Here is a 24,018-nt window from a genome sequence, read left to right as displayed (position 1 = left end):
CCCCCCTTATAGTGTTATTTATAATGTTATTTGATTGACGTGTATTATATACTGTACTGTATTTTGTTACTAATTTTTAATATGTACTGTATAACATTTTGCTTAGGCTCTGCCATACGGCAATTTCACCAACCTTGAAACAGATTAATGCCATATCCTGGTGTTCTATTGTACTATGTGACCATGTGTCCATTTTTCTTTACCAATGGGATAGTCTTTTGCCAGTACAGGTTGTCCTGGTGGGAATTTATGTGACCTTGCTTCATGCTGGGGATTGAATTGATTTTCTATCATCCTGTTTCTCTTGGAAAGATAATTTGATGGACGAATAGCTTCCATTGGGAAACGTTTTTTTGTTCATCATTGCTTCAGCAGATTTTCCATTAGGGCAATTTGGATTTGGGGGTAGCTCTGTAGCTACTTAAAAATATTTTTATGATCTCTAGAATAGTTCCTTCTCCTTTTTAACAAAGAGTGCTCGACCAAGCGTTCAACTTGGCCATTTGATTGTTGATGGAAAGGTGGAGAATTGAGATGCTGAATACTGTTTTGTTTACAGAAGTCAGTTAATTCTGCTGAGGTGAATACAGTACAATTATTAGGAACTAAGATTTCAGGAACGCCCAATCTGCTGAAAATTTCTGGTTCCATTTGAGGTAGTATGGTTCATCTGAAATTAGTTGACATTTGGCATAACTTTTTACAAGTCCCTCTAATTGCCTGTCCATATTTGCCAATACACATAGCCACATGGCAAGGCTTTCATCCAATTAATTCTCTGATGTCCTCAATGGAATTGCTTGAGAACTTTTGTTCTGGAGTTTGGATGAGACAACACGTTCTCCAAAGAGAAGTGTTCCATTAATCTCAGATAAAGATCTCTGAAAAAAAAATAGTTGAAGTAGCTGGTCAGTGCCTGTTTTTGGCCAGCTTTGAGATGAAACTATCGACTTTTCTGTAGTAATGGATCTGCAACTGTAGCCTCATGGATCATCTCTGAAGTGACAGGTAGTGATCACACTGTGGAAACAAATGCAGAGACAACTTTAGGTTCCACAGATATAGCAGTGATGACTGTTTTTTAACTACTTTTTGATGAGAAGAGATGAGTCTGGATAACACATCTGCCTGCTTAGTACTTTATAGAAAAGTCATAATCTAAAAGCGGTTTGTTGTACAAAGTAAACTTCCTTTCCTGGAAGCAAAAATACTTAAGGGCTTGTGGTCTGTGATAAGAGTAAAATGATGGCCATATATCATTTTTTGAAATTTCTTTACCACGTAGATAAAAGCTAGGGCTTCTTTCTCAATTTGGCTAAACTTTTGTTCAATAGGCATCAACGACTTTTCCATCAGGAAAAATGTGATATTACTGCATCTGCAATGTCCAGTTTTGTAAAACAAGTTCCGCCGTTAAGTTTTGAGGACAGATCTTCCAGTACAGGTAGTGGATACTGATGTGTCTCCAGTCTGTCATTTAGTCCTGTGCCACAGTCTACACATAGGCTTACTTTGGCATTAGCCTTCTTCACAATGACGATAGGTGCTGCTCAGGATGAGTAATTTGTAGGTTGGATTACTCCTTATTGTTGTAGGTTGGATTACTCCTTATTGTTGTAGGTTGGATTACTCCTTATTGTTGTAGGTTGGATTACTCCTTATTGTTGTAGGTTGGATTACTCCTTATTGTTGTAGGTTGGATTACTCCTTATTGTTGTAGGTTGGATTACTCCTTATTGTTGTAGGTTGGATTACTCCTTATTGTTGTAGGTTGGATTACTCCTTATTGTTGTAGGTTGGATTACTCCTTATTGTTGTAGACAGTCTAATTCTTTTTCTGCTCTAGTATGCTGTGTATGGAAGCAGATGCTTTAGTCTGAAGACTGCCTTCAGTTTTAAAGTTGCTTTAACTTCAGAACGATACCCAAAACACTCTTGGAGAACATTGCTTTAAGTATGTTCTTCAAATGTGTTTCAGCATCTGTTGCAGCATTGATATTTAAAGAATTGGAAATTGAGGGAAACATTGAACAGATCAAGTGCTTCAATAAAATCCAAACCAAGAAGATTCAGAGTTGATACATCACAAGCATTGACACACACCTGAAAATATTTTCCTTCTAAAAGTGACATGTTCACTCCTCTGTAAGTTCTATCTTGCTTCCTGATACATCACAAACAACCCGTGTTGTCTTAAGAGTTAGTTTTCCCAACAACTCCAATGTCGAACGTGAAATTTAAGCGAAATACGAAGCGGTATCGAGTTGAAAGTTCACTGGCTTGTGGTTTATCTCAACCAGTATATATTTTCTCTGAGCTTCCAAATTTATATTGAAAGTGGCAAAAATTGAATTTGGTGTGGTTTTCTGGAAATGTCCTGAGGTTTTTATCTTTTAGCTGTGTGTTGCAGTTATTTTTACCACAAAATCTGTCCTTGTGAACAATGTTGACTCCTGTGTCTTTTTAATGGGCAAAAACGAGCATAGTGCATCTCATCACATGACCAACAGGTGTTGGAGACTTCTATTTCCAATCGGGGATTTCTCTACTGATTCGATGTTTGAAACTGCTGGGTTTCGTTGTTGCACCACTGTCTCGTTTTAGATTTATTAGTCGTTGACATTCTGTGGTCAGACAATGTACCGTCATTTCTTTTTCAACCAATGTCCACATTTTCTGGAGATTGTAACCTTGCAATGAAAATGAGGCATTTGACTTGATCCTCTGTCAGCAATTTCGGCTGAAAATTTCTGCTTTGTGGGTAGACAATTCCAGCATATTTGATAAAATCGTCTGTAGCATTTTTCTTTAATTTCCAACAATTATAACTGATATCAAATAAAGATGCTGACTGACCAAAAATGTCTGATAACTGTGATATCGTTTCATCAAATGTAGAAATCTTTTTTTTTTTTTTTTTTTTTTTTCTCGGGAGGATGAAATTTAAATGTCTTTCATGTTCTGCTGTGCCAACTTGCGAAATAGTAAACGCAATTCCCATGCGTTGTCCATGGATGCAAACTTGTTGAGACGTATCCTTCCATTGGCCATACCCAGCAGTAAAAGTTTGTTTTAAATTTGGATTGAACTTAAAATCCGTTATAGTGCTTGCTATGCCATCTCGAGAAATTGATTTTGGTGTTTCCCTTAATTGTTTGTAAAATTGTGTCGTCAAAGTTTCAATTAAACTGTTTTGAGCTTTTAAAAATTCAGCTTGCTGGTTCCGCAATATTTAATCCAATAAATTTTGATTCATGACGTAAATAATTTCGCTTTTTTTTTTTTTTTTTTTTTTTTTTTATACAGGAAAGATTTCTCCGAAGATGTGTGTGCGTGCGTGTTCATGTTTTTGTTTTTGAGATCTGGTATTCAATCCAATCTCATCAAATTTTGCTGTGTTCAGAGAAATTGTGATGTCAGGATTAATGCATAACATAGAACAAGTAGGCAAGCTCGTTGTATTTTTAAATAATTTATTCGTGGCAGAAATATTAAATTAATTACAGAACAATATTCCGTATCCAGCGAAGCTGCCATATTGTCCTTTCTACCCTTCTAGAACTCTAGTCTTTTCAAAGATCTATAAGGGACGATAATTCTTAATTACATCCAACACAGATCAAGAAAATACAAATGTTGTGGGTATTTAGCTTTGAACTTTTAACTGGATATATAAACATACACGCATAGCCAACAGCATTCGCTCAAATTCCAACTCTTACAAAGAGAATGTCAAGACCTAACAGGATAAGTTGTCCTTTTCTTTTTCTTTTTAGCCCTTTCTACTCTTTCCATTTATCCTGTTAAATCTTGACATTCTCTTTCCCCCTATCGCCTTCTATTTTAAGTTTAAAATGTCACTTAATATCACCCCCTCCTACTTCAGTTTAGCGTTTTAATATTTTATTTTCATAAATAATAAAAAAAACAAATTTCACTTCTTCCATTTTTTAACCTGATGCCTTCGGTTGCAAATAAACTTTATTACGTCGCCTGACGAGTGATTGTTGGTTTCTTGCAAATTAATTATCCGAAACATTAGCATGTTCAGTGTGTGTGTGTGCGTGCATATTTCCTTTATTTGCTCGGCTGGAGACCGGTAAATATAATGCAAGTATGTTCATGGATTATATATATATATCTGTACATGCTTGCATTATATTTGTAGGTCTCCAGCCGGTGAGCGAAGTTGGTCGAAAGCTCGGCAAATAAAGGAAATGTATGCACGCACTTATTTGTACTTACGGTGGACTAAGCTTTTCTAGATGTACTTTCTTTCCTCACTTGTTCAACGTCACGTCTACACGCGCGCGCTCCTTCCATATTTTTTTTTTTTTATCTTTGTTCCCTCCTTCTTTGTACTGTAAATATGTACACATTTTCGTACACACGAAAAAAAAAAAACTGGTCCCCCTTTTTTTTTATCCTTCCCCTTACGTGTGTAATTCAACTTTGATTCTCTCTTTAGTTCCGCCCCCATCTCTTCCATCTTCTGTGATCCCTTTTGCGCCCCCTCTCCTTTACCCTTATTTTCTTTTTTTTTTCTTTATTATTCTCCACCCCCTATCCACCCCGCGTACCTCCCATCTCTTTCTTCCTCTTTAAACACCCGTTTTTCAAACACTTTATTTTATTACGTTTTTCTCCCCCTCCACTCACTGTCTCTGATATTTTTTAAATCTGTTTTTTTTTTTCTTTCGCGCGTGTGTGTATATATATATATATGTGTGTGTGTGTTAGCGCGCGATCGCGCATCTTCCTGCGCCTGCCGCTCTTCGCCCACTCTTTTTGGCTCCAGGCTGTCTGGACAACATGATTACTTCGGAGCCGTTTCGTCTCTTCATGTCGACGGGAGTGAGAGAGAAAGGGAGTGAGAACGCGTGGAGGAGGGAGAAAGAAGCCAGCTACTGTACAAAGCGGTTAAAAGCTGCCGGTATGCCACAAAACACAACTACCTCGCAACACACACACAAACACACACACATGTTGTCTGTTCATATATAAGAAAGGCTTGGTTCTTCCAGCTCAATGTCCTCCATGGCTTAAAACTAAGGCATATCAATATATATATATATATATATATATATATATATATATATATATATATGTTTTTTTGTGTGTGTGTGTGCCAGCGCAAACTATAAATATGTGCGTTAGACATCTTACCATTTTATCTAGAGGTTGGTACATGCTTGTGAAAGTTGCACTTCTGTTTATGCTAGAAAGCATAAACACGCTACCACATGTAGGTTCTTGTATGTTTGTAGATAATTTTGTAGGGACAAACTTGTGTGCATAAATGAAAAGTATTTGTGTGTGTGTGTCTCTCTCTTTCTCTCTCGTGTGTGTGTGTGTATATATATATATATTATATATATATATATATATATATATATATATATATAACTACTTAATTTACCCACATAAAATTAATATACGAAAGTATAGATTTATGCGTAAACTTGAAGTATTTACCTCAAAAGTGCTCAATACGTAGGTAGAGCTAGTTAGTAATTTATAAAATATATATGGCAATTAAGCTACACTGAATATTCCGCGTTTCATCCACTCTGTCTAGGACTGCCTGAAGAGTCTTAGAGTGGATGAAACGCGGAATATTCAGTGTAGCTTAATCGATATATATATTTTATAACTTATATATTTGTTATAAAATATATATTCCGCGTTTCATCTACGCTATTCTGTGTAGCTTAATTGCCATATATTTTTAGAACTTACTACCTAGCTCTACCTATGTATTGAGCACTGTTGAAGTAAATGTTTAAAGTTTACGCATAAAATTATACTTTCGTATGTTAATTTGTGATTAAATGAAGTAGTCATATATATATATATTAGTAGTGGGACGATTAATCGGAATTGGAAAAATGGGTGCCCGTTTTCCGATGCAAAAACCGATTCTTTTAATTGGCTTTTTTATTTGATTTTCTATAAAGAATATTCTATCGCTCATAATAATACTAAAATAATTAATTTTTTTTTTTTTTTTTTTTTTTTTTTTGTTATTATTACATTTTCACCCCAAACAAGGCACATTGCCACGTTGGTGTAGGGGCTACTATCAGGGGCAGCAACAACTGGGGCACTATGTAGGGATTTTGGCAGCAAGATGTCGGTTCACGTTACACTTGAACTTCTCTGCATGTCAGTACAGTTGGGGAAGCCTGGAATGGAATTCCAGAGTCTAACGGTTCTGGGGAAGAAACTACTGGAGTAGAAAGATCTTTTACATCTAGGGATCTCTACTGTGGGGGTGGGATTTATCTGCCTGTTGGGTTTGTCGAGGGTGTCTACGTCGTGGGGGCACAAGGGTCTGCAGTTCGCCAGAGCATTCACCATTAAAATACTTGTAGAATAGGCAGAGGGATGCAACGTTTCGTCGATGGAACAGAGGCTGAAGCTTAGATGCCAGTTCAGGACCTATCAGATTGGCGACTCTCTTTTGAACCTTGTCTAAGAGCGAGAGACTAGTAGCAGATGCACCAGCCCAAATGTGACAGCAATACTCCATACATGGACGAATAGTGGCCTTATAGAGGTACAGGATACTTTCAGATGTTAGTAGTTTTCTAGCACGGTAGAGAGAGCCTACCTTCTTCACAGCGGCCCTGGCAATGCTTTCAATGTAATGTCTATTGATTTTAAACTATTAGTAAAACTAAAATCGATAGATCATCCCTCACAAGTGTATCCTTACGTTTGAGAAAAGATCTGTACATTTAACATGTTTTTACGGTAAGCGGGGAAACAGTAACAGCTTTATAGTGTGAAATATTTATAAATTTATAAAGAATCGGAATCGGGAATTTATTACTGAATCAGATACTGTCAAGAATTGTATAAGTCAATTTAAAGGAATAAATTATAAGATGGTCAACATCATGAATTTTGGAATATAATTTTTTTATTTATTCTGTATTGCTCTGTAATCACATTGAGCTTCATATATATAAAAAAATATATATTTCTACAGAAATATATATGAGAGAGAGACAAAGTGAGGAGAGGGTAAGTGAGAATGTGTGTATGTGTGAAGACACTTCCCTATATACCTATATACCTATATACTAAGCAAATTTTTCATCTAGACTTGAAATTTGGTTTATAGGGTATTCAGACACGTGAAAAACTTTTTGATTGGTTTTCATCCAGAAAAAAGGCTGCTAAAGGGTCAAAATTGAAAAAATTCGTCCGTGGAGAGGTGTGTGTGGGGGGGGGGTCATTATATTTTTATGTTAACTGTTTCACGAATGTGCATGTGTAAATAGTTCACCTGACAGATTGCTTATGTTAAGTAGGTTTGAAAACGCCTTTTAAAGATCGTGTGAAGCTGGCTTAATGGTTACCGTACTTGACTCAGTCATTTGGTTTTCGTTCTGATCTTTGCTTGAGTGTTTTTTTTTTTATTTTTATTTTTTTACTTACCAGTGAACTATTAAGAAAAAAACAACACTCGCATGCACATGTCTGTTTCTTTCCGATTTTTTTTTTCCTTCATTTTTTTTTTTTTTTTTTTTTTTTTTTGTAAGGAATTTGACCTTACATTTAATACCTCCGGTATTTCTGTTTATAATAAATAAAAATTGTGCATTAATTAAAATGTAATATTTATGCATAATGTCCGGTGGATATAGTGGTGCCAAAAAGAAAGTCCGCATTTGTCATTTTTTTTTCAAAAACCATAAATTTTTTTAAGCTAAACTGAATGTAACTGTGTATAAACAACCTATTCCTCATTTGATTTGTCTTTTATTCCTCTATAATTTTACCTGTTTATATTTGACTTTTAATTGAAGTATCCTAGTGTTCACGTCAATTTAAACAATTAACTTCAAAGTGAGAAGACAAAGAGAAACTCCTATCAGCAGCATCCCAATAGAACCAGATGATTAGCAGTAAACCAACCCCTTCTCAAAGAGAGAAGGAAAAGCCGGATGAAAACTGATTAAAAAGTTTTCCACGTGTATGAATACACCATCTACCAAATTTCAAGTCTGTAGATAAAAAATTCGTTGAGTATATAGGTTGAGAAGTGTCCACACACGCACCCACATTCTCTTTTTTAAAACTATAGATTCGTATGTCGCTTTTACTTTGTCCTTTTTTTTTTTACAGATCGACTCTCTCTTGTTTGCAGAGAGCCTGTTTCCACGGAAACTGGCCTTACCCCAACATTTTACAGACAGTCACCATCAGGTAAATATAGTCCTACTCTAACCTCTCCCTGGAAAGTTCAAAAAGGAAAATTGCCAAATACAAGACAACGCTTTATTTTATGTCTAGTTATTACTACAATTATAGAAAAGGAACTTTGAGTTCCTTCTCTATGGACTCCAAAATGGCTGGACCAATTTGTTTATTAAATTCTGCACAAATGTACTTTATGTACCTGGAAGTGTTCCGAGATAGGTTTTGTAAGAGAATGTCTTCGATAAGTATCAATAATTGATAATATCCGATGAAAGAAGGAACACGATTTTGACTAAAGTTAATGTTTAATACAGTCTAACATCACGAGTGCATTTGAGAAGTTTTATTACCGCACAAGTAATAAGGCCCAGCATATAAAATCAACAGTAGGTATGACAGCGGCATGTTCAGAATAAATATTACTGTTTAGAGCACAACTGAACCATAATACTTGGCTTTTGCATTTTAAACTTTAATTCAAGCAATTATATATGAAAATTTATTAATATTTATAGTTGTATATAAAATTGGAAAATTTCATTTCAAAATATGTGAAATATGTAACCTTAATGTCCAATCATTGTAATTACTTTGCATTATTTATATTTTCAAGGTCAAGGTTCATTTTTTTTTTTTTTTTTTTTTTTTTTTTTTAATCACAGATTCTCCCCTTGTAAGCACTCAAGCACACTTTGCTGCAATTTTTTTTTTAAAGAAAATTCCTAAAGCAACTCTGTTGTCCACTTATATCCATTTCACATTTGTGTTCATCCATGTTGACACTGGGATTAATATTGTTCCTATTTACAATACCTCCCCACGGGACAGTTAGACACCAGTGTTGTTTTTTAATGTGGAGAAAAGGAACAAAAAATAAAAATTGTCTCAGTCAATTGAAGTGTAGCATCTGAAGAATAGATACTACACTTTGATCTTGACCCAAAGGCCAAGCAAACCTTATTTCTTTCAAAAAAAAAAATGATGTGGAAAAAAAACAAAGACTGAGCCACTCCACCTTGTATCTTTATCACTCTATCTTATGCATTGAGCTGCCTCCCCACGAGGGCAGGATGTGGCACCAAGTCAAGCTTAAATTAGGTTGTGGCTATTAAGAGTCTAGAGGAGCTTTTATTCCATTGAAATTTTTTTTTTTTTTTTAACCTTCTATTTATATAAAGTTAGACATGTGCAGGATTCAATCTTAAACTAATTAACTGATCATTATAAATTTTGAAACCGCTGTTAGACATAAAGAGCTCCAAGTGGGGATTATACTTAATGTTTCACATACCTTTTCTTACTTTTTACACTAAGTACTAATATTTCTCAAATTTCATTTCCTTGGAAGTATTTTAAAGAGGTTTTAGCAAATATGAGCATACCCCACCCCATCTTCAAATTGAAATATTTCAGATTTATATTAAACTAGCCTAGATGCCCGGTGTTGCCCAAGTGTTTGGAGGTGCATGTTGAGCAGCAAAAAAAAAAAAAAAAATGTGGTAGTAGGCAGGTTCTAACCTGTACCGTGAAGGAAAAGAACATGAAAAAAAAAAATGTGACATCTTTGCCATGATGCCCATTGCCAAACTGGAAGTGGCAAAGGTTTAAATTAAGGTTAGTCAATTGAAAAGAGGGGGAAGACTTTCCAAAATATCAGTGAAAAAGTGATCCCCTACCCCCATTGTAGAAAACTGCCCAGTTGAAGGTGAAAGAATTAATGTTTTTGGCCAATTTTTCGATATTTGTCATCCGAAGGGTTGAGCTTCAAAACGAAACCGATGTCATGAAAATCTGTAGACATACATACATACATTTAAACAGACAGGTGAGTTTTATATAATAGATTTGATTTGTACTGATTAGACACCAATTAATTGCAAGATTCCCTGAATTTCAATTTCTTGAGATTCCTTATAAACTTAAGCCTTAAATTACTTCTGCAAAAAGCTGTGATGCAGTTCTTAGAGTACATGGAAAAATCAATATTAAGTGACCTTCTCCTAAAGGTTGAAGGTTCAATTCCCACTGTGGGTGATCAAAAAATACAATTACGATTTACTTAGGGCCTCTATCCAGTAATGACTGACGAAACGAGAACATGTTACTGCCATGAAGTAATAGGTCTGTTCGAAATTCCGTCCAACTTCACATGTTTGACAGAAACATTTCAGGGTTCGACAAGATACACCTGGAGAAGGTTGGAGTTACATCGATAAAAACGTGAAAATGACACTCAAGATTAGAATGATAGTCCGAAGAATGCAAATATGATTGGTTTAAATTTGATATATTTTCTAGAATCTGTTATTTACTAGATTTTGATCCATATTAGAATAAGGATTGTAGACATAAGGATTAGTGACATTGTATCCTTGTAAAAGGACTGATAGTGATGCAAAACTAATCTGTTGAAAGAATTAATTTTACCCATCCTGAATTGGGTAATCGTGTACATATAATTGTCGCGCCTTTAAGAAAAAGAAATACTTAAAGTTGACCACTGTCTGAGGAAATTGAAAAAGTCGTTCAACTAGCATTGTGTGCGAGTTCATGACGTTCCTGTTATTCGATCCCTCTAAGATCGGCTGGATCAGATTTTAAGCTTCATTAATGTTAAAAAAAAATTTCCCTTAATTTTGTGGCGATGAACGGTGGCCCTGGGATGTGTTCCTTGCTAATGGAGCCAAAGGTGGCTTCATTGCAGGGTTCAAATCCTTCGACTAACATTGATCATCATCCCCCTGCATTGATGATTGGATAAGCATGAAACTCTAACCTTAACCCTAACCCCCTCGATTCCTACGTATATCCGGTATATTACATAATTAATATTAATTACCACCAATAGCAATGACCAAGAACACATTGCCTGAAAGTACTTCTTTTAAACTCCTCGGCCTAACGTTTACAGGGAATATAAACTGGAATAGATACATTGAGAGCATTGCCAAGGCTGCTGCAAGGAAAGTTGGCTCCCTCTACCGTGCTAGAAAACTACTTACGCCTGAAAGTATCCTGTACCTCTATAAGGCCACCATTCGCCCATGTATGGAGTACTGTTGTCACATCTGGGCTGGTGCATCTGCTGCTTGTCTCTCGCTCCTGGAAAGGGTTCAAAAGAGAGTCGCTAACCTGATAGGTCCTGAACTGTCATTTAGGCTTCAGCCTCTGTCCCATCGATGAGATGTTGCATCCCTCTGCCTGTTCTACAAATACTTTAATGGTGAATGCTCTGACGAACTGCAAACACTTGTACCTCCTTGACGTAACTACCCCTCGACAAACCAGACAAGCTAATAAGTGTCATCCCTTTACAGTAGAGATCCCTAGGTGCAAGAAAGCCTTTTACTCCAATAGTTTCTTCCCCAGAACTGCAGGTCTTTGGAATTCCCTTCCGGGATTCTGTTTTCCCAACCATACTGATATGCAGAAGTTCAAGTGTAATGTGAACAAACATCTTTCTACTCATCTCCCTTCATAATGCCCCTGCAAATTCAGTCCCTGATAGTAGCCCCCTGCTTCAAAGTGGCACTGTGCCTTGTTTGGGGTGAAAATTGAATAAAAAATAAAAATATACTTTACCTCCAAGACTGCCTTTGTCTGATTTGAATGTTAGATTAAAAAAAAATTTTTTATTTTTTTTTCTCTAACTAGACTTTACCTGACTATAAATTCTAATAATTAATTCTACTGTATTCTGTAAGTTTAATCCTCTCCTAAAAACTAACAGTCTACTCTACTCCCCAAGCTGCCACTAACACTCATACATTACACACGCCGTAGAGGAGGGGGGTCCTTAGCTTTCATCCCTTAACCTTCGCATGCTGACCGAGTGGAAGTCATTATCACTAAACACCTATACATTGGTATGTACTAGGTAGGTCTATAAAATAATTATTTATAAGTATGTATGTAGATAATTAATATTTTATTTAAAAATATTGTTATAAAAAGCCCTTTTAAGAAAATAAAATGAAGCCTTCGTAAAGGCTCAAAAAGTAACATTCTGACTTCCTGTTGTTCAATACTCTGTGACACTTTACTTTTCATGCCTGTTAACTTGACATTTATACATACCCAATTCCTGTGTTAATTACTGGTAGCCTGGAGGTAAAACGTCAAGAGTAACTTTGTGATTGGGTTTGAATCTCCCTATGGCAGTACGTGTAACTTTATGCACTGATGATTGCATAACGATGAAACCCTAGTGTCTGTAGGTATAAAACTAGTTTTTAATTATTTAAAAAAACTATTATTGTTGTATATAATTATGCATTCTAATTTGTTTTTTAGCTACATATTTGCATACATGTTTTAGCCACAGACAGAAGACTAATGAAAACCAATAACAAAGAAATCCATTCCCAATTGATCATGTTTTTATTCCTGTAAATTCCTATTGATGGAGCTATTAGCTGTTAGAGCTGAAACCTCGGTGGCCTTCAGGTTAAGATTCAAGTGTAGTATCTGTTCTGATGCTACACTCAAGTTAATTTGTCTATAGTAAATGTAAGGGAACCCCTTCTATATGAAGGCAATTTGTATTTTTGCAACTACCAGAGAGCCCCTTTTGGGGGAGCTGGTATTTTCCTCACATTAAAAACGACCTTCTGTCGCATTTTACTTTTGTGGGGAAGAAATAACTACCATCAGTGTTGAGATCTGCTCCCATGAAAGCAAGTGTGTTGCTGCTTGAGTGTTGAGGGTAAGGACAGGGATGTGGGAAGGGGCATCAACGAAACATTATCATTGTTCCATGTTATATTTCTATATAAAAGCCAAGTACGTCCAAGGATGGAATACTGTTGCCATATCTGGGCAGGAGCTGCTGAAAACAGCCTATCCTGCCTTGACAGAGTACAAAATAGACTTTGTGGCTTAGTGGGGGATGCCCTTTTCTCTACCCTGCAACCTCTCTCCCACAGAAGAGACGTTGCGAGCCTATCCTTGTTTTATCGTTATTTCCATGGCAGGTGCTCGTCTGAACTCCAATCTCTGGTCCCCCCTCGCCAATCTTTCACGAAAATCGCCCGCCTAGCTGAATCCACTGTGAAAAATTTCCCCCACTCTATATCTGTGCCTAAATCAAAATGTGGATTCCATGAACAAAGCTTCTTTCTTAGAACTGCACGCCTGTGGAACTCTGTTCTGTCTGCCTGCTTCCCACCAGACTACAACTTGGATGTGTTCAAGTCCAATGTTAACAAATTCCTGATGAACCGCCCCCTTAAGTAAACACTTCATCAAATCTCCACACTAACGTAATGTACTTGCAATAACCCTTATCCTTGAGTGGTTTCCGGGCCTTGATAAGTGGTGATCACTGTATAAAAAAAAAAAAAAAAAATGAAGTATTCCAGTGATTGCATTCGCCCTCATAGCTTTTTGATGTGACAGACATAATGAAGAAGACTTCCCCTACCTGATTCAAGTCTGCATTTGTCACATCTGGTAATCATCAACACTCTGGATAGCATCCTTTTGTGATTTCAAAGATTTGCATGATATATACTAGCAGGAGTACCTGACGTTGCCATATTAAAAAAGGGGGTTTGTCCTACAATCCAGACTAACAGTTATTGGATGGATGTTCTTGGCCTTTGGGCGAAGTATCTGTTCTTCAGATATTACACTTCGATTTATTATTCTCAGTTGAGGAGAAATCCTTCACGACTGAGACAATTTAAAATTTTTGTTCCTTTTTCCTACGTTAAAAAACGACCCTGGTGTTCAACTCTGTCCCGTGGGGATGTATTGTAAATTGGGGTGCCCGGAAAACTCGTACCCCCTCCCTTTTTGCTAAGTAGGAAAACTGGTCCCTTATTCAATAAATATCTATTTAAAACACATTTTATTACCATTCTTGAAAGAGATATTGTTTTTAAAAGAGATTATGCACCCCCATAATATTAAAAAAAATATTTTTAACTCTTAAAAAAAAAAAATAAACTTGATCACGGAGTCAAGATACGAAAAACGAAACCAAATATTTATTAAAAATATACTCTAGTTTTAACACTTTTTGTGGCATTACGAAGCAAAAAGAAAAGAAAACCTGTATTATCAAAGAGAGCAATTATTTTATTTAGAAGAATTAATTCAGTTTAAATAATTCTTGTGTTATTACAAAACAACAAAAAAGAAAACACGGTCTTATGTAATTTTGGTACCGCGCTGAAATAATGTTATTATTTCGAAAGCCATTCTAACATGGGGAGGGTATCATTTAAAAGTCATTTCGGGGGCACTTGTGCAGTACTTAAAAATATACAAATTTATTTTCTTTTGGAGCTGGGGTGGGGGTGGGGGCTCGTTTTAAAACTATATCTTTTTTCTTTAATTTTCAGACATTTTTTGTTAAAAATTATTTACTAAGTAATGTCGAGTCTGACATATTTCTTTTTAATTAAATAAACTCTTTAAAATAAGTTTAAACACCAAAAACTTACAAAGCTAGGTAGAAAACGAAAACTTAGAAAAATCAATTTAATTTTTTAAAACAAACATGTAAAAATATTTTAAAAAATATTATGGAATGTGCATTATTACCTAAAATATACTAATTTATTTTCTTTTGGAGGGGGGGGGGGCTCGTTTTAAAACTATAGCGACCTTAATATTTTCTTTAATTTTCTGTTTGTGAGCAGTGATCCTCTTATGTCGGACATTTTTTGTTCATAAGTAACACTTGACATTACTTTTTTTTTTTTTTTTAAACTAATTAAACTCTTTAAAATAAGTTGAAAGACCAAAAACTTTCCAAGCTAGGTAGGAAACCAAAACTTAGAAAAATTAAATAATTTTTTTTTTTAAATAGTAAACAAGTAAAAATATTTAAAAAAAAAAAAATATTATGGGATGTCTATTCTCTTTTGAAGACAATATCTTCAAGAACGGTTATAAAATGTGTTTTCAATTGATATTTATTCAATAAGGGATCAATTTTCCTACCTAGCAAAAAGGGGTCGAGTTGTCCGGGATCGAGTTTTCCTAAATTCGTAAACAGGAATATTTATTGGGTGTGTTTCTGCCACCATTTTCTATTATTTCTTATTTTGAAGTGATTATCAAGTCTTCAACGACATTGCGGCCATTTTTTCTTGTTCTCTATTTGCACTTAATATTATTTTCCAAACCGAATGAACATTTTACATTAAATAAAAACACTACAAACTTATCCAGTTACATAGAAAAAGCAACTTATCTTTGCTTTTATAACATTTATTTGTTATATATTTATTTTTTGGACGATTTTCATACCTCGTGAATTGTGACCCCCCCCCCCAAAAAAAAAATAAATAAATAAGTAAAATGAAGTTGCTAAATAATTTTTGAATTTATATCGGTTTGAAAAAAAAAAAGAAAAAAGCCTACTGATGTCTGGTCACTGCTACGAATTCGGAATAGGGGCATGGGGCGATGAAAAAAGTATTAAGCAGTTACGATTTAAAAAAAAACTGATTTACGTAATGATCATGCCTTTAAAAATAATCTGATCTTTTAAATCAACCGCCGACTTAAAAAAAAAAAAAATTAAAAAAAAAATAAAAATAAAAATTTTTTTTTTTTTTAATTTAATTAATCGCCGATAAAAAAAAAACATTGTCAAATAATATAAAATATAAAACAAAAAAAATAAATCTTTGAATCTTGTTTAAATGCGAAAGCTTACCAAAGTAAATATTTTCAAAAAAAAAAAAATAACCAAATCAAAACATACATCGTAAGTTTGGCAGGAGTGCACAAACTAATATTTATGAGACGGCCCTCTAACCCATTTGGCTACTGTGATTGTCATACCATGACGTTGCAAATTTATGTACTTAATGTGTCCGAGGGGTGAAATTTTGGTGAAGGTACTCTTTTTTTTTTTTTTTCATATACTAAATACGTACATAATAAAGTTATTGTGCAATTATAATATTTAAATATTGCCATGAAGCTTGATGAGCACCAAAATGCCATATGGAAACAAACGTTGATTAACTCTGTGTTAATATAATAATAAATAGGAGATGGCCATTCCAAAAGTAATGCCTCCTACTTTTATTCCACCCAAATAGATCAAAGAGATTATAAATTCCATTGTTATGATGACTGACCTTATGCATTAATGCCCTGAAAGTTTCATCTTTCTGTTATAGATATTGACGATGTGAGACTGAGAAAACAATTCTTGTGATGGACATGTCAGAAGCAGATGTGTCCTTGAATTCCTAGCAAAAGTGAGTTGAGAATGGTGGTGACTATGTAGAAAAATAAATTCCAGAGCACAAAAGGTTATTTGTTTAATGGTGCCACTCCCATCTTTGTAGGTTTTCAACCTTTTTCAGTTAAAAGAACAAACTTTACTTTAGGAATTACCCTTATGTGTATGCATATATATATCTCATCGAAGTTAAGCAACGTTAAGCCTGGCTAGTCCAAGATGTGTGACGATTTGGGAATTCTCGGCACTGTATGTGCTCTCCGCTTATCTCGGTGTTGTTTCCAGTCATTCTGAACCCCCACTTGCCATTGGGATTTTACGCCGGCTCAGGAGAGGTGTGGTTGGAGGTTGCACAAGTCAGGCACAGGCACCCTACAGTGGGTATCCATAGTCTGTCAAGACTGAAGGAAGCTACCATACTATACTAATATATATATATATATATATAAGTAGGTTGTAGTTTGCTTGAAGCATTGTTGAAGAAAATTATAAGATAAAATTAAAAGCCAAGAACAATGCGAGATTTTTTTTTATATAGAGTAAAATTAAATGCAAACAAAAGAAATAAATTTCTTTTTTTATTGTTGTTTGTTTTTTCTTTTTCACACAAATTTTAACTCTAAAAAACAGTAATTTTTTTTCTGTTGTATTCAATGGTGTTGTAAATCTCAATATATTTCAGACTTATTAGTCCATTTTCAAGAGAAGACAGCGGAAGAGTGTTCAAAATTGGAAAAGTAGCCGCAGAGTTTGCCACGTGATACCGCGAAATATAGAACAAAAAATGACGTTAGGAGAACTTTAAAATAAATCAGTTGATGTTTGAAATACTTGTTGCGTTTGTGAATCAAGGGAGATGACTATTCAAGCAAGGTTTTTTTTTTTTTTTTAATTATTGTTTTTCTTATGTTTTAAACTTATATTATAAAAGCGGAGCTCAATTCCAGTCTATTGTTTAGTGTGGGAGTATTTTTTGAAATAATTAAAGATTCGAGGATACAAAGTTGACCTACGTTTCTTGAAGAAGCAAGAATGTTGATGTGAAAATCTGGTTCTGAATTAATGCAAGTGCGAATATGTTTATAGAACGACGAAGCAGTAGTGTTTTAAGTGCTCTTTAATGCGGTGATGAAGCAATCTGGTAGTGCTTCCGATGTAAGATGCACTGCATTTAGCGCATTGTAGGTCGTAAACAACGTGGTTCTTAAAGCATAAACCTGTGTGTGATATTGGGCAATTAGAGTGAACAAGGGGAAGGTGTATGCGATGGATGTTTTCGGTTGAGCTGTTGTCTTAAAGTAGATCCAGTGTGGATGAGTTGAATGTTGAGCCCCTCGCTGCGGATGGCTTTTCGGATTGAAGATGAGATTTTGTCACTGAGGAAGGGTAGTTTTAGAAAACAATTGTTAGAGAAGGGTCGGGTGTTGCGTTTTTCTTTTTAAGTGAGGATAGGATCGTATTAGGGTAGCCGTTTAGTGAGAGGGTCTGTAGGAAATTGTTAGTGTGTGTATGTTTGTCGGAGATGTTAGTGCATTTGTCTTGTATGCGTGAGATTTCGGCATGTGCGTAGTTTAGTTTGTCCTTGAGAGGTAGCGCAGATTTGAAATGTACGAAGAGGCGTTTGCTGGCGGGTTTTCTGTAGAATTCAGTGCATATGGCACCATTTTTTTTTATTTGTATTTTAAAATCAAGTAGAGAAAGAAATTCCGAAGAGTCTGGGTGTTCTATAGTAAATTTTAAGTTACAGATACCCATTTAGCCTAGACGTCGTTTCTTTATACACCTCCATTCCTGCACATCCAGCCATCAATCTCATGGCAGACATTATAGCATCTAAAAACCCACAATGCTTCGGAATTACTCCAGGAGATCTCTTACAACTCCTCCGTATTATAGTAGACAACACTTACTTTACTTTCCTACAAAACACGTTCAAACAAGTATCTGGACTACCCATGGGCTCCAGTCTATCCGGTATTCTTGCCATTGCTTATATGGACAAACTCGAAAGACACACCCATAGTACCTGCTATTCTTATCTCCTTTTTACTAGATATATCGATGACATTTTAATTATCACATACTCCCGCGAAGAAGCTATTAACATTTTCCACAAATTCAATAACGCCGACCCAAACTTAAAATTTACTATAGAACACCCAGACTCTTCGGAATCTCTTTCTCTACTTGATTTTAAAATACAAATAAAAAAAAATGGTGCCATATGCACTGAATTCTACAGAAAACCCGCCAGCAAACGCCTCTTCGTACATTTCAAATCTGCGCTACCTCTCAAGGACAAACTAAACTACGCACATGCCGAAATCTCACGCATACAAGACAAATGCACTAACATCTCCGACAAACATACACACACTAACAATTTCCTACAGACCCTCTCACTAAACGGCTACCCTAATACGATCCTATCCTCACTTAAAAAAAAAAACGCAACACCCGACCCTTCTCTAACAATTGTTTTCTAAAACTACCCTTCCTCAGTGACAAAATCTCATCTTCAATCCGAAAAGCCATCCGCAGCGAGGGGCTCAACATTCAACTCATCCACACTAGATCTACTTTAAGACAACAGCTCAACCGAAAACATCCATCGCATACACCTTCCCCTTGTTCACTCTCTAATTGCCCAATATCACACACAGGTTTATGCTTTAAGAACCACGTTGTTTACGACCTACAATGCGCTAAATGCAGTGCATCTTACATCGGAAGCACTACCAGATTGCTTCATCACCGCATTAAAGAGCACTTAAACACTACTGCTTCGTCGTTCTATAAACATATTCGCACTTGCATTAATTCAGAACCAGATTTTCACATCAACATTCTTGCTTCTTCAAGAAACGTAGGTCAACTTTGTATCCTCGAATCTTTAATTATTTCAAAAAATACTCCCACACTAAACAATAGACTGGAATTGAGCTCCGCTTTTATAATATAAGTTTAAAACATAAGAAAAACAATAATTAAAAAAAAACAAAAAAACCTTGCTTGAATAGTCATCTCCCTTGATTCACAAACGCAACAAGTATTTCAAACATCAACTGATTTATTTTAACGTTCTCCTAACGTCATTTTTTGTTCTATATTTCGCGGTATCACGTGGCAAACTCTGCGGCTACTTTTCCAATTTTGAACACTCTTCCGCTGTCTTCTCTTGAAAATGGACTAATAAGTCTGAAATATATTGAGATTTACAACACCATTGAATACAACAGAAAAAAAATTACTGTTTTTTAGAGTTAAAATTTGTGTGAAAAAGAAAAAACAAACAACAATAAAAAAAGAAATTTATTTCTTTTGTTTGCATTTAATTTTACTCTATATAAAAAAAAATCTCGCATTGTTCTTGGCTTTTAATTTTATCTTATAATATATATATATATATATCGAGTCTTGGACTTCCGGTTCTTTGACTGTCATGACTCTTGTGAGCTGCGTCGTTGTTTGGCTGTGGAATTTATTATATATATATATATATATATATATATATATATATATATATATATAAACTGGTTTTTAGCTAAAAATATCTGTATGTGCTGTTCCCAAGAAGTTTATGGAATTAGAACTATGATGGCGAAATCAGATATCGCTTTTTTTTTTTCCTTCTACTTTTTTTTAATGTTGCGTTTTAAGTGACAATAGAAACTTGTACTGGCTGGCTCAAATTTCCCAAATAAGTGACTCCCTATGTTGTGGTAAATTGACGACCACATTAACTGTGATGTCAAGATGAAATCACCTAAAAGAACAATTTAAAAATCGTCATAAGTTTTTTTTTTTTTCTATATCACAACCAAACCAAATAAGAAAAAAAAAATGTTTAGATTCTTCAGACTACTGTGCTCATCTTTAATATTATTCTCACGTCTGTGCCAGTATAACACCCGATCGTCTTCAGATGTATCTTGTCAAACTTTAGGCCTCTTTCTGCCGCAGTCTGGCCATCTTTCTGTTGAACATACAGAATCTGCAAAGACCTGTCGCATAACAAATAAAGTACTAGGTAATCATTTAGTTCTAATTCCAACGTTTTTTAAAGATTGTAGGTCCTGTCTTCCGTGACAGCGATACTAAGTGGTGCCTCCTACCAAAGTGCCAACAGAATTGGTCAACAAATATGTACCATATTGACTTGTACGTGTTATATGGTATAATCACGTAGACACTGGTTCTCTTTAGATCATCAAAGTTAAGCAACATTGAACCTGGTCAGTAGCAGATGTGTAACCATTTTGGAATATCAGGTGGCATATGTATGAGGACATCAGCATCTTGCAAGAACTGCAAAAACCTAATATTGTCATCTCCCAAGCGGCTGAGTAACCACCTGTGAATTTTATATTCCGTGTTCAACCCACCTAGAATGAATACCACTTTGGTATGGTTCGTATCAGCATTGCAGCCGTCATAAAATTTTACTTGGAAGAAGTTGTTTACTCTTAGTCTAGGGCTTTACTTTTAATTGCATCCTCTAACACCACAAATGACTGATTTTCTTTTCAGTTAGAATCAAAACTAAAACATTTAGCTTTCCACAGTAGCTAACATGATGTATGTATATGTTTACACGCAGACACGCACATGCAGACACGCACATGCAGACACGCACATGCAGACACGCACATGCATACACCTATGTAGGGAGAGAGAGAGAGAGGATAGAAAGATGTTTTGTTTCCCTTTCTGTAAAACAAACCCGAATGGCAGGCAGAAAAGTGCAGGGTTATTTTATTCATATTTGAACTAATCTTACAGCAGGCGGTGTTACAAACAAGATACTCAAGTCCCTCTTTTCTGAGACCTTAATGGACGATCAAATATGACCTTAACCCCCCCCTGCTTTTATATACACAGACCCTGTACATATACCCACAATAGCTGGACACATTTAAAAGGGGAGAACATTTTTCATGGTGGTTGTTCCATTGCCTGTAAAAAAAAAAAAAACAAAAAAAAAACTCAGCATTTATTAGTGTTGCTGGATGAATACTTAACATATATCAAATCCTTCTTAGACAGAGAAAAATCCAGGTTGTCCTTGGTCTTACATCAAAACAACCTGATATAAATGCGGGTGTAGTAGAGGTGTTGATCTTTGTGCCTTTATTATTCCTGATATTCACAAATGGCCTCTTTGATAAAAATAAGATGGGCATGTTTGCTGATAACACTACTCTCTATATCGGACACAAAGGTAAAACAAATGAACACATATGGCTGAAATCTTAGTCTTTAGTGTAACATGAACATAAATGGATCATAACATTCAATGCTGCTAAGGCTAAGCTTCTTTCCTTTAATAATTACAAGAAACTTTTCAACCATTGATAGCCATGACTAATAAAACTCTACCTGAAAGCTCTTTGTTCAGCGTCCTCAGCTTAATATTCACAGGGAACATGAATTGGAACAAATACATTGAGGACATTGCCAAAGCTGCTGTGAAGAAGATGAGTTCTTTCTACTATACCCGAAAATTACTCACACCTGAGAGTATTCCATAGCTCTAAAGCCACTGTCTCCATGCATGGAGTATCATTGGCACATCTGGTCTGGTACACCTACCACTAGTTTCTTCCTCTTAGACAGGGTCCAAAAAATACTCTCCAGCCTAACACTATCAACTGAACTCTAACCTCTGTCCCATCGATGAAATGTTGCATCCCTATGCCTGTTTTAAAAGTAGTTTGATGCAATTTGTTCTTACAAACTCGTAGTATTTGCTCCCCCTCAACATAAATAACCCTGACTAACCCAACAAGCAGCATAATCTCACCCCTACACTATAGAGATCCCTAGATGCTGGAAAGCCTTCTACTCTAATAATTTTTCTTAAACTGCTAGACTTTATAATTTCTTCTTCGTTCCTTGTTTCCCTGGCTGTACTGGCACGCAGAAGTTCAAGTGTAATCTGAACAGACATTTCGCTGCTTAATTGTCTACATTGTATCCCTGTAAATTTTGGTCACAAATAGTAGCTCGTCCTGTCCAAAGTGGCACTCTGCCTAGTTTTGGGGTTAAAAAGAAAAAAAAAACAACAAAAAAAACAATTTAGTTTACAGGACTGGACATAAGCAAAAATAAAGACACAAAATGAAACCTATATTGGATATAGCTGCATCTCATAAGAGGGACTGCTTGGCTGATGAGCTATATGTTTAGAGATCACTGTTGATCCAACATGTCACAGGTCATCTTGTTATCTTTATTCTCTTTTAATTTTCTTACCAATTTTTTTTCTTGCTGGGGATGGAGCATCCTATAGGGTGCAATATATTCACCGTCTTTATCAGATCTTTTTAAGATTCTGACTATCCATTTAAGTGTAATTGTTTGTATCTCTCTTGGACTTGATTCCCCCGGTATATTTGCTAGGCAGTTTTTAAAATTCTTTTTCAAGAGTCCAGTTGATCCTATGATTACTGGAATGATGGAGACTTTCCTAACACCAGTTTTTTTTTTCATGTTGTACGTAAGACCTTTATAATTCTAATTGTGATGTGCCATATGAACTTATTCAACAAACAACGAAACTAAATTTAAGCAATAGTTCCAGGGAGATGCATAATTAGTAGTATTGCGTGTGTAAAGTGTGTGTGTGTGTGTGTGGGGGTAATCTTTTTTTTTTTTTTTTTCTTTTTTTTTCTTTTTTTTAAAGCCAGAAAATGTTTATTTTGAAAGTGAACTATTCTAATAGTATTATATTACTAAAAATATGCATTAATATAACCTAGATTAGCCAGGTTCTATGTATTTCTTATTACCGAGGTTTCAGATTTCTTCCCAAGCAGAGGTTGGGGGTCTGATTCTGGGATATTTTTAAACTGAAGTGGCGAGTTTGAAAACATTGCTAATGTCGGAAATTATTATTTATTTATTTTTTTTTTTTTTGCTTTTTAATCACAGATCAAACAAATTTTTTTCTTTTTTTTCTTTTTCTTTTTTTCTTTTTTTCTTTTTTTTTTCTTTTTCTTTTTTTTCTTTTTTTTTCCTTTTCTTTTTTTTCTCTTTTTTTTCTTCTTTTTCTTTTTTTCTTTTTCTTTTTTCTTTTTCTTTTTTCTTTTTCTTTTCTTTTTCTTTTTTCTTTTTCTTTTTTTTTTCTTCTCTTTTTCTTTTTTTCTTTTCTTTTTCTTTTTTTCTTTTCTTTTTCTTTTTTTCTTTTCTTTTTCTTTTTTTCTTTTTTTCTTTTTTTCTTTTTTTTCTTTTTCTTTTTTCTTTTTCTTTTCTTTTTTCTTTTTCTTTTTCTTTTTCTTTTCTTTTTTCTTTTTCTTTCTTTTCTTTTTCTTTTTTTTCTTTTTCTTTTTTTTCTTTTTCTCTTTTTTTTTCTTTTTTCTTTTCTTTCAGCCTACCCTGCATCCTTATTTAATAAAGATCTATGATTGGTCAACTGTTGGTTCTTATAGAGTGTAAGGAATGAGGGATATTTATAATTTTGCTAGTTTCTTCATTCGTTACTCCAAACATTTTGAAAAAGGCATAATATAATTTTTGAAGGCCAAACTGCTTCAAAAAAGATCAAATTCACAAAGTTCTAAAAAGGCCAATCTGGCAACCCTGGGCAAGAATAAGTG

The 24,018-nt window shown here is 34.9% G+C and overlaps 1 protein-coding gene across 3 annotated transcripts in view; it reads left to right on the top strand.

Moving 5' to 3' along the window:
• Positions 1-24,018, top strand: part of LOC145245812 (SMAD family member 6-like) — a 188,152-nt gene that overhangs the window by 121,085 nt on the left and 43,049 nt on the right. For all 3 annotated transcript variants that reach the window (XM_080107462.1, XM_080107460.1, XM_080107461.1), the window contains one exon: positions 8,137-8,217. In XM_080107462.1, coding sequence (XP_079963588.1) covers positions 8,137-8,217 — 81 coding nt within the window. The remainder of the gene's footprint in view (positions 1-8,136; positions 8,218-24,018) is intronic.

Source organism: Euprymna scolopes, chromosome 23 (genome assembly GCF_053919585.1).
Source record: "Euprymna scolopes isolate OS-2025 chromosome 23, ASM5391958v1, whole genome shotgun sequence".
Taxonomy (NCBI): Eukaryota; Metazoa; Mollusca; class Cephalopoda; order Sepiida; family Sepiolidae; genus Euprymna; species Euprymna scolopes.
The sequence above is the reverse complement of the archived record's forward strand: the minus strand, read 5'-3'. Positions and strand labels throughout refer to the sequence as shown.